The sequence below is a fragment of the Populus alba genome, chromosome 2, assembly GCF_005239225.2.
Source record: "Populus alba chromosome 2, ASM523922v2, whole genome shotgun sequence".
Classification (NCBI taxonomy): domain Eukaryota; kingdom Viridiplantae; phylum Streptophyta; class Magnoliopsida; order Malpighiales; family Salicaceae; genus Populus; species Populus alba.
Genome location: NC_133285.1, coordinates 11,592,137 through 11,605,786, shown reverse-complemented (window position 1 = coordinate 11,605,786; position 13,650 = coordinate 11,592,137). Strand labels below are relative to the sequence as shown.

The 13,650-nt window shown below is 28.8% G+C and overlaps 1 protein-coding gene and 1 pseudogene across 1 annotated transcript; one reads left to right on the top strand and one right to left on the bottom strand.

Annotated features, from left to right (window-relative positions):
- Positions 1 to 249: 249 nt before the first annotated feature.
- On the bottom strand, positions 250 to 2,895 carry LOC118046920 (Golgi apparatus membrane protein-like protein ECHIDNA; annotated as a pseudogene).
- An 8,215-nt stretch (positions 2,896 to 11,110) lies between these two features.
- LOC118046921 (galactinol synthase 1) lies at positions 11,111 to 13,003 on the top strand. The gene is made up of 4 exons (XM_035056017.2): positions 11,111 to 11,565; positions 11,905 to 12,225; positions 12,330 to 12,464; positions 12,569 to 13,003. The coding sequence occupies exons 1-4, from the start codon at positions 11,236 to 11,238 to the stop codon at positions 12,785 to 12,787; spliced, it is 1,005 nt and encodes a 334-aa protein (XP_034911908.1). The 5' UTR covers positions 11,111 to 11,235; the 3' UTR covers positions 12,788 to 13,003.
- The last annotated feature ends 647 nt before the right edge of the window (positions 13,004 to 13,650 follow it).

Below are 13,650 nucleotides of genomic sequence, written 5' to 3'. Positions count from 1 at the left end.
ATAGGTACATTCCAAGACAATAGGACAAGATCATGGGCAAGAACTAAGATGTACAGTGCTAGACAAAAACTTTTTAAGAGTTACAGAACAAATGGTCATCTGTATTCTTCACTAGTTACATCCACTTGATGGCCTGGTGAAATTATTTCCTACGCAACCAAGATGGATCTCTCTAACAGCCAAATTCAAAGATATCTCAATTTGGTTTTCATGTCTCGAATGCATTATGACAAGTGACAAAAACAACAGTAAGAGTAAATCACACATTTTGATAAAAGAACAAATCTATTTGGATAACCTTTTACAGCTTCTTTGTTCTCTTTATCTTAGCATATATCTCTCACATTGGACGTGTATTTGAAAAAATTAAAGAGATGTAGAAATTCCAAAGTGACTGTACTAGTTGTTATCCGCTATTGGCCATAACAAAAACAGAAGAATGTAACATAGCTGGAAAATTTCTGTTCAGACAGCTTACACCGCACTAAGTGCAGACCTTATGGTAGATGTGAAATGAGACGCAATAGCCTGGCATGCAAATCCTTGAATTTGCTTCTTGGCATCTGAATATGGATTAGAGTACCCGTCATTACATAAAAAAATTTTCAAATTTTGACTGAAGCTTAAAAGAGGCCATGGATAAGATTGCTTTAAAGAAATTTAATTGTTCATATAGCAACCAAGAAAAATAAAATGCAGTTACATGAAGGGAAAATAATTTGTGCTAATAATGTTAAGAGGACTGATGCTGTGTAATTTCAAATTATAAATCAAGAACATTAGCAAAGTACACTTCCAAAAATGCAACTTTTAAACTGTAGTAATGCAGGCAAGATATTATTGTATTGAGCAACCAAGAATTTATTTCACAAAGTATTTATGCACGAAACAGTAGAAGAAACTGCTCTTAATCTTGGCCAAAGGCAAATAAAGATTGTAATAGTTAAATGCTTAAGAAAAAAGTGACATGCAGTTCTGCTGATTACAGTAATCGGAGGTAACCATATTCCCAATAAGCAGAAATTGACAACTGGTCTTCTCAGAACAGCATGGTAGGTACTTTTATTTAAAATCTCATCTCCAGCACATGCCACCAAAAAAAACATGGCAATATTGATATGATAAGGCTTTTAAAAAAAAAAATAACAACTTTGAGACGATTTGCTACATTTTTTGACCTTGGCATAAAAGATGGATACTGCTGACACAGAAAGTTTAAAATATCCAAACCTTTGCGGCACTTGGTGAATCCAACAATGTTTGCTATGCTGAGGCTTGACAAACAGCGACTACTAGGACATAATCAGCCTCAAACCTTGTGACTGAAAATATTCCAAGGATGACCCAAGCAGCAGCCTATAATAATAAGAAATATGGGAAGTGCCAGCTTAAGAAACGATGAGAATTCAAGTGAAATGTCTTTTGTCTTTAACTTAATGCATACAGGATCCAGTACAAGCAGCAGGGCACCATGCATCTGACTTCCACGAAATTTACCAAATATTATTTCATTTTATTTCCTCTCCCAGGGTAGTCATTGGATAAACAATCAGCTAAGTTTTTGTCCAAGCACAAGGATGCCTCTATATATAGTGCCTTTCAAGAAATACTACACCATCACTTCATTTGTAACCATATCAATCAACAATTTTTCTGCTGTTAATTGCCGTGATATATATATATATATATATATATATATATATATATATATATAATGTGGAAACCATACTGCTCCATACTATTAACAAATTTAAATTTTGGTTCTTCAACCACTGTTGCAGCTGTTAAGCTGTCATGCAAAGCATTTCAAGCATATCTTACCACTTATCTACATCAATATCTCAATATAGTAAAAGATCCCACTATTTATTTATTTCTTGCACACCTGGTATTTGGCAAAATATCAAAAAAGTTTTATACTTCACTTAGATGAATAAAATCAGAGCATAATGCTTGAACTCACATTATACGCAAGGATTGATATAATGTCCACAAAAATAAGAGCATAATGCTTGAACTCACATTATAAGAAAACCAATGCACTAGAACCATGAGTACGGTAAGGATTATACGCAACAGCCATCCAATTTGAACTCACATTAAGGTAATGTCCACCAAAATAGCCAAGAATCCTTCTTGTTCATGCGAGCCGATGACTGCATAAAAGAAAAGGAGTAGAAAAAGAAAACCATGAAATGCACGAAATCATGAAATATTAGTATCACGATAACTTAAAACTAGTATGACGTTTGAAGTTGAAACCTGTTGGTCTAGGCATTCAAACTTCCAAACACTCTCACCCTGCCTCATTTATTTCATTCCACCATCTAAGCCCAACTAAAATCCGGCCGCTGACATTCTTAACAACCCAAAAATCAAGGGCAGCAAGAAGAACCATGACCACAAAAATAATGACAAAGCTATCAAAAAACAGGGCTGAAAGAATGTACATTGCCAGGCCTGCAGCCTGTTAAAGATTAAAATAGTTAATTACATGGAATTGTGTGTGGTGTAGATTCCCCAAACAAAAATTACAGACAAGCACTAACCTTGAAGAGTACGTGAAAGAAACATGTCTTTGGATTCGCATAATTTTCTCCAAGGGGCCGCAATGAAAGAAAGATATTCATAATCAGATCAATTATCTGTGAAAAGAAAAATTGCAAAGCAACATCATGATCTGAGAAATGAACACGGGAAAGATGCTTATTGTTAACCTGGGAAAAATCCATTTGAGAAGAGCTATGATCTTTACCTCTCAGCACTGGTTCATTTCATCTCAGATTTCAGGATCTCCCATTTACACAAAGCAATGGCTGACCTGATGCTAGCCTTTTCAGTTGATTTTGTTTAACGAAAAAGAGAGAACAAGGAAAAGGCTTTTTAGGCTTCGGCTGTAGATTGGGTTAGTTAGTTACGGTAAAAGCTTTTCTTGGTCCATTGGGCTCATTCATGCATTTGTATCATTTTTTCATGAATTTTTAGGAGTTTTTATACATTAATCTTTACTTAACAATTGAGGTGAAAACCCATTACTCACACTGCAATACTGAAAAAAAAAAAAAACCTCTTATTTATAGAATAACATAATAATTTTCCAAAGTAGAAATATGAAATAAAATTATAAATCATTTATTTATTTCAGTAAAAAGTTTCAAACAGTAATATGGATAAAAATATCTTTGAGCCTAACTTTAAAAAATACAGTAAGCATTAAATCTAAAAGTCATATAAAAAAATTGATGTTATATTCTTCTTTTTTTTCTCAATTTAGTCCTCCCTAGTCTAATTGGATGAAATTAGCCTTGAAATTGAAATTAAGGTAGAGCTATAAAATTAAAAGACAAACAATTGAAATGTAAGACACAAAGATAATATATGTCTAATTCTAATTTTTTACGATTTTTATTTTTGTCCTAAAATTCTTTATTTTCAGTCCTTTGATAAGAGAGATTCACTGAAAAATAATTGTAGAAAAAAAAAATATTTGGTTGTTGCGATTCTAACAACAAAAATGATCAAATTTGGTATTAAAGTGTTCAATTCAATGAGAAAGGTATGGTAGTAATGGTTTTTGGTCGTCATCTTGCAAAAAAAAAAAAAAAAATGAAATGGAAGCTTGGAAAAATTTGTGATTTTGGTTTGATTTTTCAATTTTTAACCATTCTTTTGCTTCTTTAAGGGCATATATGGGTTTCTTAAGGTTTGTTATATGTTTCTTAGATGTTTTTCAAGTGAAAAATTGGTTAAAAAATGAGTTGCTTAGTTAAAAACAAAATCACTTTTTGTCTAGTTTCTAGCCACTTTGGTTGATGAAAACTAAGTGAGCAAATGAATTTGTCATCTGCTGCAATTGACGAAGCATTATCTTTTTTTAAAAAAAAAAAAATTAAATAAAGGTGCAAGACATGTTATCCAACCCTTTAATAAAATTAAATCAAGGTCGGATACATGGCATGGTCTTCAATCCTACTCGTGTCTGACCTTAAAAAAAAAAAAAAAAAAGGTGCATGTCAAGTTTTCTTTTTCTACGCTTAGACACTACACCTAATCTTTTTCGTTTTTCCCTTTGTTCTTTGTTTTCTTTTTTTTTTCACGCTAAAAAAAATTATTTACATTGCTAATTCACTTACTCTTCAATTTTGACATTGTTCTTAAATAATATCATAAATTTTTATTTGAAATTTAATTAAATAATTTAAATTATTATGTATTTGATATGAAAATAATAATAGTAATAATAATTTTTTCATAAAAATTCTATTCAAATTATTTTTTTTATTTTTAAAATTTTAAATAGATTTTGAATATGATCTTATCATATTTATGATTTTGTTTTGTTTTAATCACACATGAAATATGGATGAATTATTTTGATATATTTTTTTAATTTGTTTTAACAATTATAAAAATAAATTAAATAGCAAAAATTATTCCAGTTAAAAACTTATGTTCACTAAGATAAATAAAAGATATGTTAATTGAAAAAATGATTTTAGACTTCAAAAATATATGTTTTGTGCTTAATGACTTACATTTTTTTTTTAATATTGTTATATAATTAGCTAAAAAAATTAAAAAGTTACAAATGACATGAGATAAGATATCTTAATATGCATGTATTATGTTGTTATTATAATATGTTGTTATCACGGGATCAGATAACTAAATATATGATTTAGATTAATAGATTTGTCATTATTTATTAACATATATATAATTCTCAATTTATTTTATTGAATGCACATATTATTGTTTTATTTTTTAAATTAAAATTTATTGTGATGGATAAAAAATTCAAAATGGCCATGTATTTTAGTTTAATAAAACTATTAAAAAATTCTAAGATTTGAATATTTTTTTATATTAAGAAAATTTTTTGTCCTCACAAGCCTAGCACGACATGCAAACTAGTTTTATATGAATAAATATTACATATCAACGTGAATTGCTAAATTGTTTTTTAGTATTATACTAGCCTTCGTGTCTGCACTCCATTGTGAGGCTAGATTATTTTTTAAAAGAAAAAATAATATTTAGGTACTAAAAATTGGTAATATATATATATAAAAGACTAATATGTGAAAAAGCTAATTAGGTCTAAGCCGTCACTAGACATTCCATCAAACTTGTGATTCATATTATATCGCTAGAATAATCCAATTAAAAATAAAAAAGAATTATTAAGTTTTTTTAAAAAATATATTAACTTTTTAAACACGTGACTCAAGTAAACTTGAAGCATTCAATTTAGAAAAATCATGAAATTTAATTTGTAAAAAAAAATATTGAATGATGTAATTAAATAAAAAATATAATCATACAAAAGAAAATTTTAAAACAACAATTCAAAAAATAAGAATCAAAATCATTATCACTACCACAGTTAATAAGTAATATCATCACTATTATTATTATTATTATGACAACCATCATCATTATCACATTATCATCATTATTATCACCCATAACTATTGCTATCATTATCATTATTAGTAATAATAGTCACATTCCTATTAATATTATTACTATTTTAACAATCATTATCACAATTTTGATAACTATTATTATTATTGTTGTTATTATTATTATTGTCATTATCACAACAAATATTATTAGTATTTTTATTATTATCACTATTTTTGTTCTTCTTCTGTCATATTATTACTATCATCATCATCATCATCATCATTATTAATATTAACATGACTATTATTATAATTATAACTATTATTACTACTATTGAAAAAATAAAAAACCATGACCTTCATTTAAAGGATATAATTGAAGACTATTGATTAGTACTTAAAAGTGCATTTTTATCAAGGTTTTATATTATCATATTGCACTTAAAGTATCATTAAATTTCCTAACTTAAGCATGTTTTATAATAACAAGTTTGATAACATAAGATATATTTAATTTATGATAAATGTTCATTTTGAATGCAAGCATATCTTGCAATTTAAATGATTGATTGATGTGTTTAACTATTGAAAATGAAAAGATAAAGAGAGGGTTAAACTTAAAAAAGAGATGCTAGTTCAATTCAAACTGGAACATCATTTAGTTATTGAATCATAATTGGAGTTATAGAACATGAATTTAGGTATGGTTTATATGGATGAAAAGCTAAGACATAGGCCTAAAACTTTTATGAAGAGTCCAAGATTTAAAACGGTTGTTTTCAAGTTCAAATTTTAGTAACAAAAAAGAAGTTGAAATTTGTCCTGCAACCCAGATACTATTCAATGTTCAGCTTATATCTCAAGTTCTAGAAGTCCAAATGAGCTTATTCTTATTTTGTTAGAAAGCTGAGACAAATGCTCAGAACTTTCATAAAGACTATTTGTTCAAATTTTGACGTTAGCAATGCCGTTTTATTTAGATAAAAAGATAATAGTTGTCACCAAGTCAAGAGGTGGTTGGTTATCCACTCAATAATTAGTCATGAAATCAATAGTTCTGAATTTTAGCCTATAAAATGAGGTATTTGCCATACATTTAGGTATCTTGATTTTCAAATCAAGATCATATTCTTGCCTTTTTTATTTGTATTTTTGTAATGTTTAAGCTTTGTTTTCATTAATCTCTTATTTATGCTTTTCTTCATAACTATGTTCTTATCTAATTTATTTATGTTTCTCTCTTCTTCACAATGTTTAGCTAAGTTTATTAAATCAATGTGTAAAGGTTTCACTAATGGTGTTAGAATAGGTATAATATAAACTCAACATAGACTTCAATGTTTATATCCAAGAAAGTTTGTTATTAATATATCTTATCTTTTTATCTCACTAATTCTTAATACCTTGCTTGTTAAATGATTAATCTAGATTTGTGTTGTCCAACCCTTGGTACAACAAATACTTGCACTTTCATAGCCTACTATTATATGATATAACCGACACCTGTGCTATGAAAAGAACTTGATTTGTTGTTAACATAAGTTAACATTATAAATTCTTGATAATACTTAAAAGTATGGTGTTACTAAAATAAGATAATTAAAATAAGAAATAAAGAAAGGAAAAAAAAGGCCATCGGCGATAAACCAACCATATTTAAAGAACACGCATCACCTATAATAGAAAATGAAATGGAGAGGAATAAACTGAGATGGTAAAAGCCTATTTTTTATTGTTGCATGTGTTGTCCAAAGTGTATAGTGATTCCAACATGTTGACATGTGTTGCACGTGCCAACAAATTTTTAAATATAAAATTATTATGTTAATGGTAAATTATGTTACTATTGTTAACCAAACTTACAATTAACAAAAAAAAACAAGTTTAAAAGAACCAAATACCCTTTATTACAATGAATTCAATGCATTGCATCCAAAATAACCCTAGTCCATATATTTTTTTTATAGGAAGGACAAAATGATCATTATATTAATAGTGATGGATTAACACTAGTGCTACAAGACATGTATACACTGAGAAAAGGATGTTTCCACTTACAAAGAAATGGATGAAGAAAACCTATATATGGAGAACTCATTAACCTTCAAGTTACTAAGTGTTGGAAAGTTTATACTAAAAATTGCCTCTAGAAATGCTTCTAACCTCAACAATATATTGCATGTTGCTAATATTAGTAAAAACTTAGTGCTGGGCTCATTGTTGAGCAAAAATAGTTTTAAGATGATTTTTTAGAGTGATAAATTTATACTCTCTAAAAGTAATATGTTTATAGAAAAGGGATATCGGTGTGATGACCTCTTTAAAATGAATATAATGATCATTATAACTAAGAATGAGAACAAAAAGAAGAATGTCACTTCTTATTATTTGCTTGAGTCTTGTGATATGTGACATGACAAGTTAGGTCATATTAATTATAATTCTATGAAAATTTTAATAAATCACTAATTATTACCATGAATAATTTTTTAGAAAAATCATAATTGTTAAATATGTTTATAATAAAAATTTATAAAACCTTATTTTCAAACAATTGAAAGAAGTATTAAATCTCTAGACTTAATCCACTTATATATTGGTGATTTAAAGTTTGTTCAAACTAGAGGTAGAAAAAAGTATTATATTGCTTTTATAAATAATTACACAAGGTATTGTTATACCTAGTTGCTTATAAGCAAAGATAAAGCTCTTCAAATGTTTAAATATTACTATAATAAAGTTGAAAATCATTTTTTTTTAAAGTAATAATACCTCAAAGTGTAAGGGTATCTTGCAAAGGTAGCATTACCTGATCCTAAAAAGGTCAAGATAAGACATAAAATAATAAATTGTGTATTTATCCGATATACATACAATAATAGTGTATATCAATTTCATGCACACAAGTCAAATAAAGTATTGAAGAAGATATTCATCCTAATATTATTATAAAATTAATGAATGCTATATTCTTTGAAGATGTGTTTCCATGAAAGGAAACACAAGAAAATCATTCACTTAAAATAATAATTGAGTTTAGCTCAAGTAATCATCATCAATTAGAAAATTATGAAGTTGAGCTTGGAAAGAGTAAAAGGGCAAAAATAACCAAAACATTTTGTCATAATTTTTTAACATACTTATTAATAAACAAACCTCAAATCTACTCCGAGGTAATGTCCTATCCGAAAACTTCTTATTGGAATGAGGCAATCAATAATAAAATTGAATTTATTATAAATAATCATACATACAAAATAACGAATCTTTCTCTCAAAAGTAAACCATCAAGTCATAAGTGGATCTTTAAAAGAAAAATAAAAACTAATGACACTATTAATAAATATAAATCTAGACTTGTTGTTAAAGGTTTTAGACAATAAGAAAGTGTAAACTATTTTGACAAATATTTATTTATGTCAAGAATAACTTTTATATGAACGTTAATAGCCATCATAACTATTAATATTAATGTCAAAACATCAATTGATATAAGTGTAAATCTATCCAAGAATAGAGGTAAGGGAGTAAAAATCAATTAGAATATTCTTTAATAAATAGAAGCCTAATATACCTTATGAATTGCATAAGGTCTAATATTATTTAATTTTTAACTTTTTTTAAAAGATGCTGAAATGCCAAAAATAACACAAAATACATTAAAAATATATTTTTTATTTTTTTTGTTACTTGTACTATTTTTTAGATTTTTCAAAAAAGTAAAAAAGATAAAAAAAAAAAAAAACAAAACAAAAGTTAAGGCCCTATTTATTTGCTGAAAAGTAGTTTTCTTTTGAAAAGTAAATTCTGAAAAAGTGAATTATTTTCTGATGTTTGGTAGTGTAATGGAAAATAAATTAGAAAACACTTTCCAGTATTCTGTTATGTCATGCAAAATGAGTTGGAAAATAACTTATTAAAATTTTATTTTTTCAAGTTTATTAAAATAATAAGAAAAAAAATCTTACAAATTAAGAAGTTGAATGAGAATGAAATTAAAAATATATATATAATTTTATAAATTATCTCAAATAAAATAAATAATAATCAAAATAATAGAGATCAAATCTATAAAATAAAAATAATGAAAGATGAAGAAATTAAAATAATAATAATTAATATTTTATAAATTATTTCAAATAAAATAAGTAACAATCAAAAGAATGAAGATCAAATTTGATAGATAAAAGATTTCAATTGAAAAATGATTAGGGAAAAGCAAATAATAATTATAAAAATAAGAATCAAAATTAGCATATAAATTAAATTTTAAGGGATGAAATTAAAAAATAAATATTCAAATCAAAATATATGTAACAATTAAAAGTTTGAGGATCAAATTTAATATAATCAACAAATAATATGATATTTTTAATTTTTTTTCACAACTTTCGAAAAGTGTTTTCCATCCAAAATAAAAGAAAAACACTTTTCTGAAAATCAAGTTAAATTTTTTTTTATTGAAAAGTATTTTTCATTGATTAAAAAAATATTTTCTGTTGATTAATTTTTCTAATAAAAAATAAATATAAAAATTATTTAAAAATTAATTTTCAAAAAACAAAGGAAGCCTCAAATCTGGTTGCGAGAAGTTGTTGCACAAGGTAAGGAAAATTAAAGATGATGATGTTACAGAGGGAAATAAAAAACAGATACAGACGGTCACGAAGCCATTTGACATGCCAAAAGGTGCATGAGAATATGGACCCCACAAAAAAACAGTATCATATGAGGGAATGTGGCTCCCACCTGAGGCATCAATACAGAAATCTCGACGTGAAGGGAAGGCTGAGTCCATTGCTCTCAAGGTATCTTTCTCCTTCATTTTCCATGGAATCAGGTTGTCGCTTTCCATAATTTTGAACAAAATTATAGTGTATGCGAACACACACACCTTCAGCAGAAGGATGCTCGACAAAATAAATCAGTATGGGAAAAATTAATTTTAATTTTTAATATGAAAAGGGTGAGAAAAAGTTGATAGAATCCAGGCAAAAGTCTCATTTTACAGTTTTATATAATATTTTTATTTTATTCTATAATTTAATAAATATTTATTTTTATTATTTTTTGAATTAATAAAAAAATGATTCGGCAAAACTCTTATAAGATTAAATATTTTAATTTATATTTATTTATTTAGTTTTGTAGTTTTATTTTTAGTTATTATTTATGATCTTTATTTATTTATTAAAATATGTAGCTTTTGATTTATTTAATTAATTATTTGTTTGTATAAATTTTTTTATTTTTATTTAGAATTTTTTTAACTATAAAAACATGTTAAAAAAATCTATATATATAATATTTTTAATTTTAAAAAAAATCTGATATCCAGTGAGACAAGCTTCCAGTATATTTAACGTTTTAAGGAAAATTAACGTCGTTTGCCAAGTGTTCTGGCACACAAATCGCGTGCTCTCTTTCTCTATCCAAGGGCTTATTTTCATTCGACTACTGAAACAGCCCAAAAGCTTATTCTAGTCCGAGACACATATGATTTATACCGCACTCCCGAATGTAGCTCCTTCGAGTGCATTCCAATCCATACCCTCCCCTTTTTTTTGGGTCCTATCCAGAACATTCCGTCGGCTCCAACACAACCGCTGGATCAACTAGCCTGGCACCTGTAAGGCTCACAATTCAACATCACATTTAAGAATTTCATTAAAAAAACCCTGCAGACTTCCTTCACCTCCTATTTAAACCCCCCAAATCATAGACAACCCAAAACAACAGCCAGCTTTCCTCTCCATTTCTTTTCTCAAGCTCTCTTTCAAAGCCATCTCTCTCACTCTCTTTCATCTCCCTCTTCGACGACCGCAACATGGCTCCTGAGCTTGTCCAGTCTGCTTTGAAACCAGCCGGGTTCACCAAGCTAGCTAGCTTACCTAGCAGGGCTTATGTAACGTTCTTGGCTGGTGATGGGGATTACGTGAAAGGCGTTGTCGGGCTAGCCAAAGGCTTAAGAAAGGTCAAAACGGCATATCCATTAATCGTGGCAGTCTTACCTGACGTGCCAGAGGAACACAGGCAGATCTTGGAATCTCAAGGGTGTATAGTCCGGGAAATTGAACCCGTTTACCCGCCAGAGAACCAGACCCAGTTTGCCATGGCTTACTATGTCATCAACTACTCCAAGCTCCGTATTTGGGAGGTACGTACGTACTTACGACGTAGGATTGTAATTAATAGAATCTTATTATTTTTTTTCTACTTGCACGTGGATTATCTGGGTGCTCCCATTGTCACACGTGTCAATCTAATGTGGGATGATAGTGCTTCCTGACCTCCATTGCATCTTAGCTCTGACAAATGGTGTTGTCCAATTTCCTGTGGACGAAAATGCCCTTGTTTAATGAAGAAGGGCCGTATCATCTTCGTCTAATGAACTACTTTCAATTTTGTCGCACGCCAAAGACTCGTTTTAGTTATTTGTAACTTTTAATGTGCTGATATATTAATGTTAAGAGTATGGTGTTTGATTAAATTGCAGTTTGTTGAATACAGCAAGATGATATACTTGGATGGAGATATCCAGGTTTATGACAACATAGACCACTTATTTGATCTGCCTGATGGGCGTTTTTATGCGGTGATGGATTGTTTCTGTGAGAAAACATGGAGTCACACTCCGCAGTCCAGGATTGGCTATTGCCAGCAATGCCCTGACAAGGTTAACTGGCCAGCTGAGATGGGTCAACCACCATCTCCTTACTTCAATGCTGGCATGTTTGTGTTTGAGCCTAGTATTGCCACTTATCATGATCTCTTGAAGACTCTAAAGGTCACTCCTCCTACCCCATTTGCGGAGCAGGTATGGTGTTCTGATCCATGATTTTGAATTTGATCGTCATGTTGTGTTTTGATGAAGGATTGTAGAGTTTTTCTAACGTTTCCTTTTTGTCTTTCTTTGGGCAGGACTTTTTGAACATGTACTTCAAGGATATTTACAAGCCAATTCCTCTAGTTTACAATCTTGTTCTTGCCATGCTATGGCGTCACCCAGAAAATGTGGAGCTTGACAAGGTCAAAGTTGTTCACTACTGTGCTGCGGTGAGTATTCCACTTTTCCTTTTGTATCATTTGTTTCTAGTTTTGAGGAGTAAAAATTAGTAATCTTGTGACTAATTAATTTGCTGGCATACATTTATGTGTAGGGCTCGAAGCCTTGGAGATACACTGGCAAAGAAGAGAACATGCAGAGAGAGGATATAAAGATGCTGGTGAAGAAATGGTGGGACATTTACAGTGATGAATCACTGGATTCCAAGAAACTTGTGGCGGCTGATGCTGAGCCAGTGAACTTACAGCCATTCATTGCAGCTCTCTCTGAAGCCGGCGCTGTTCATTATATCACTGCCCCATCTGCTGCTTAGAGATGGGAAGAAAGAAAGATCAAAGCACTATTATAGATTTAGAAGTGATCAATGTTGAAATCCTTCTCTTGATAGTAATTTCTTGGGTATAGAAAAGAGATACACTTTCTTCTTTCTTGGTGGTATCTCTATTTTCCGCTCAATCCCTCTGCTGATTATGGGTGGAGCAGTTGTTAAATTAATGCAAATAAACATATGTTGTGTTACCTGGTTTAATTCACTCCCTCTTTTCTTGTTTTTTTTACCCTTAATTCCTAGTTCTTCATGGCTTTCATTTCATTCAATTTAAATTCAAAAAAAGTTTAATTTATTTTTTTCAAGGATAAATTAATAATTAAATTCAAAACTACAAAGAAAAAAGAAAAGAAAAGCTATGCATACAAAACAATTAAAAAGAATATCAAACAAATTAAATTATCACAAGATAAATTACAACTGATATAAATTGTTTTTTAGTAGTGATGTAAAAATATTAAATCTAACCAAATTTTTTTCATATACAAAAAGTAAGTGTGTGTTGTGTGCGAGAGAGAGGGAGTAGTGTTTGAGATAATATATGATTAAAGCTATAAAAATGAAGAAAAAATAACCTCAATAACAAATTAAGTTTTAAAATAAATTTAAAGTGAATTTTTAAAAAGAACATGTTTTAAAAGATAGTATATTTTTTTAAAAAAAATATCTTTGTATTTTCAATTGTTCAAGTAAAACAAAGAAAAAAATAATTATTATTATAATTTTAAAATTTAATCTGAAAATTAATCCGAAGCAAAGATCAGGTTACTGCTTATAGGTCAAGGTCTAGCTCACAGGTACCTGAATCAAAATAAAAATAAAAATAGTTATTATCATAGTTTTAAAAT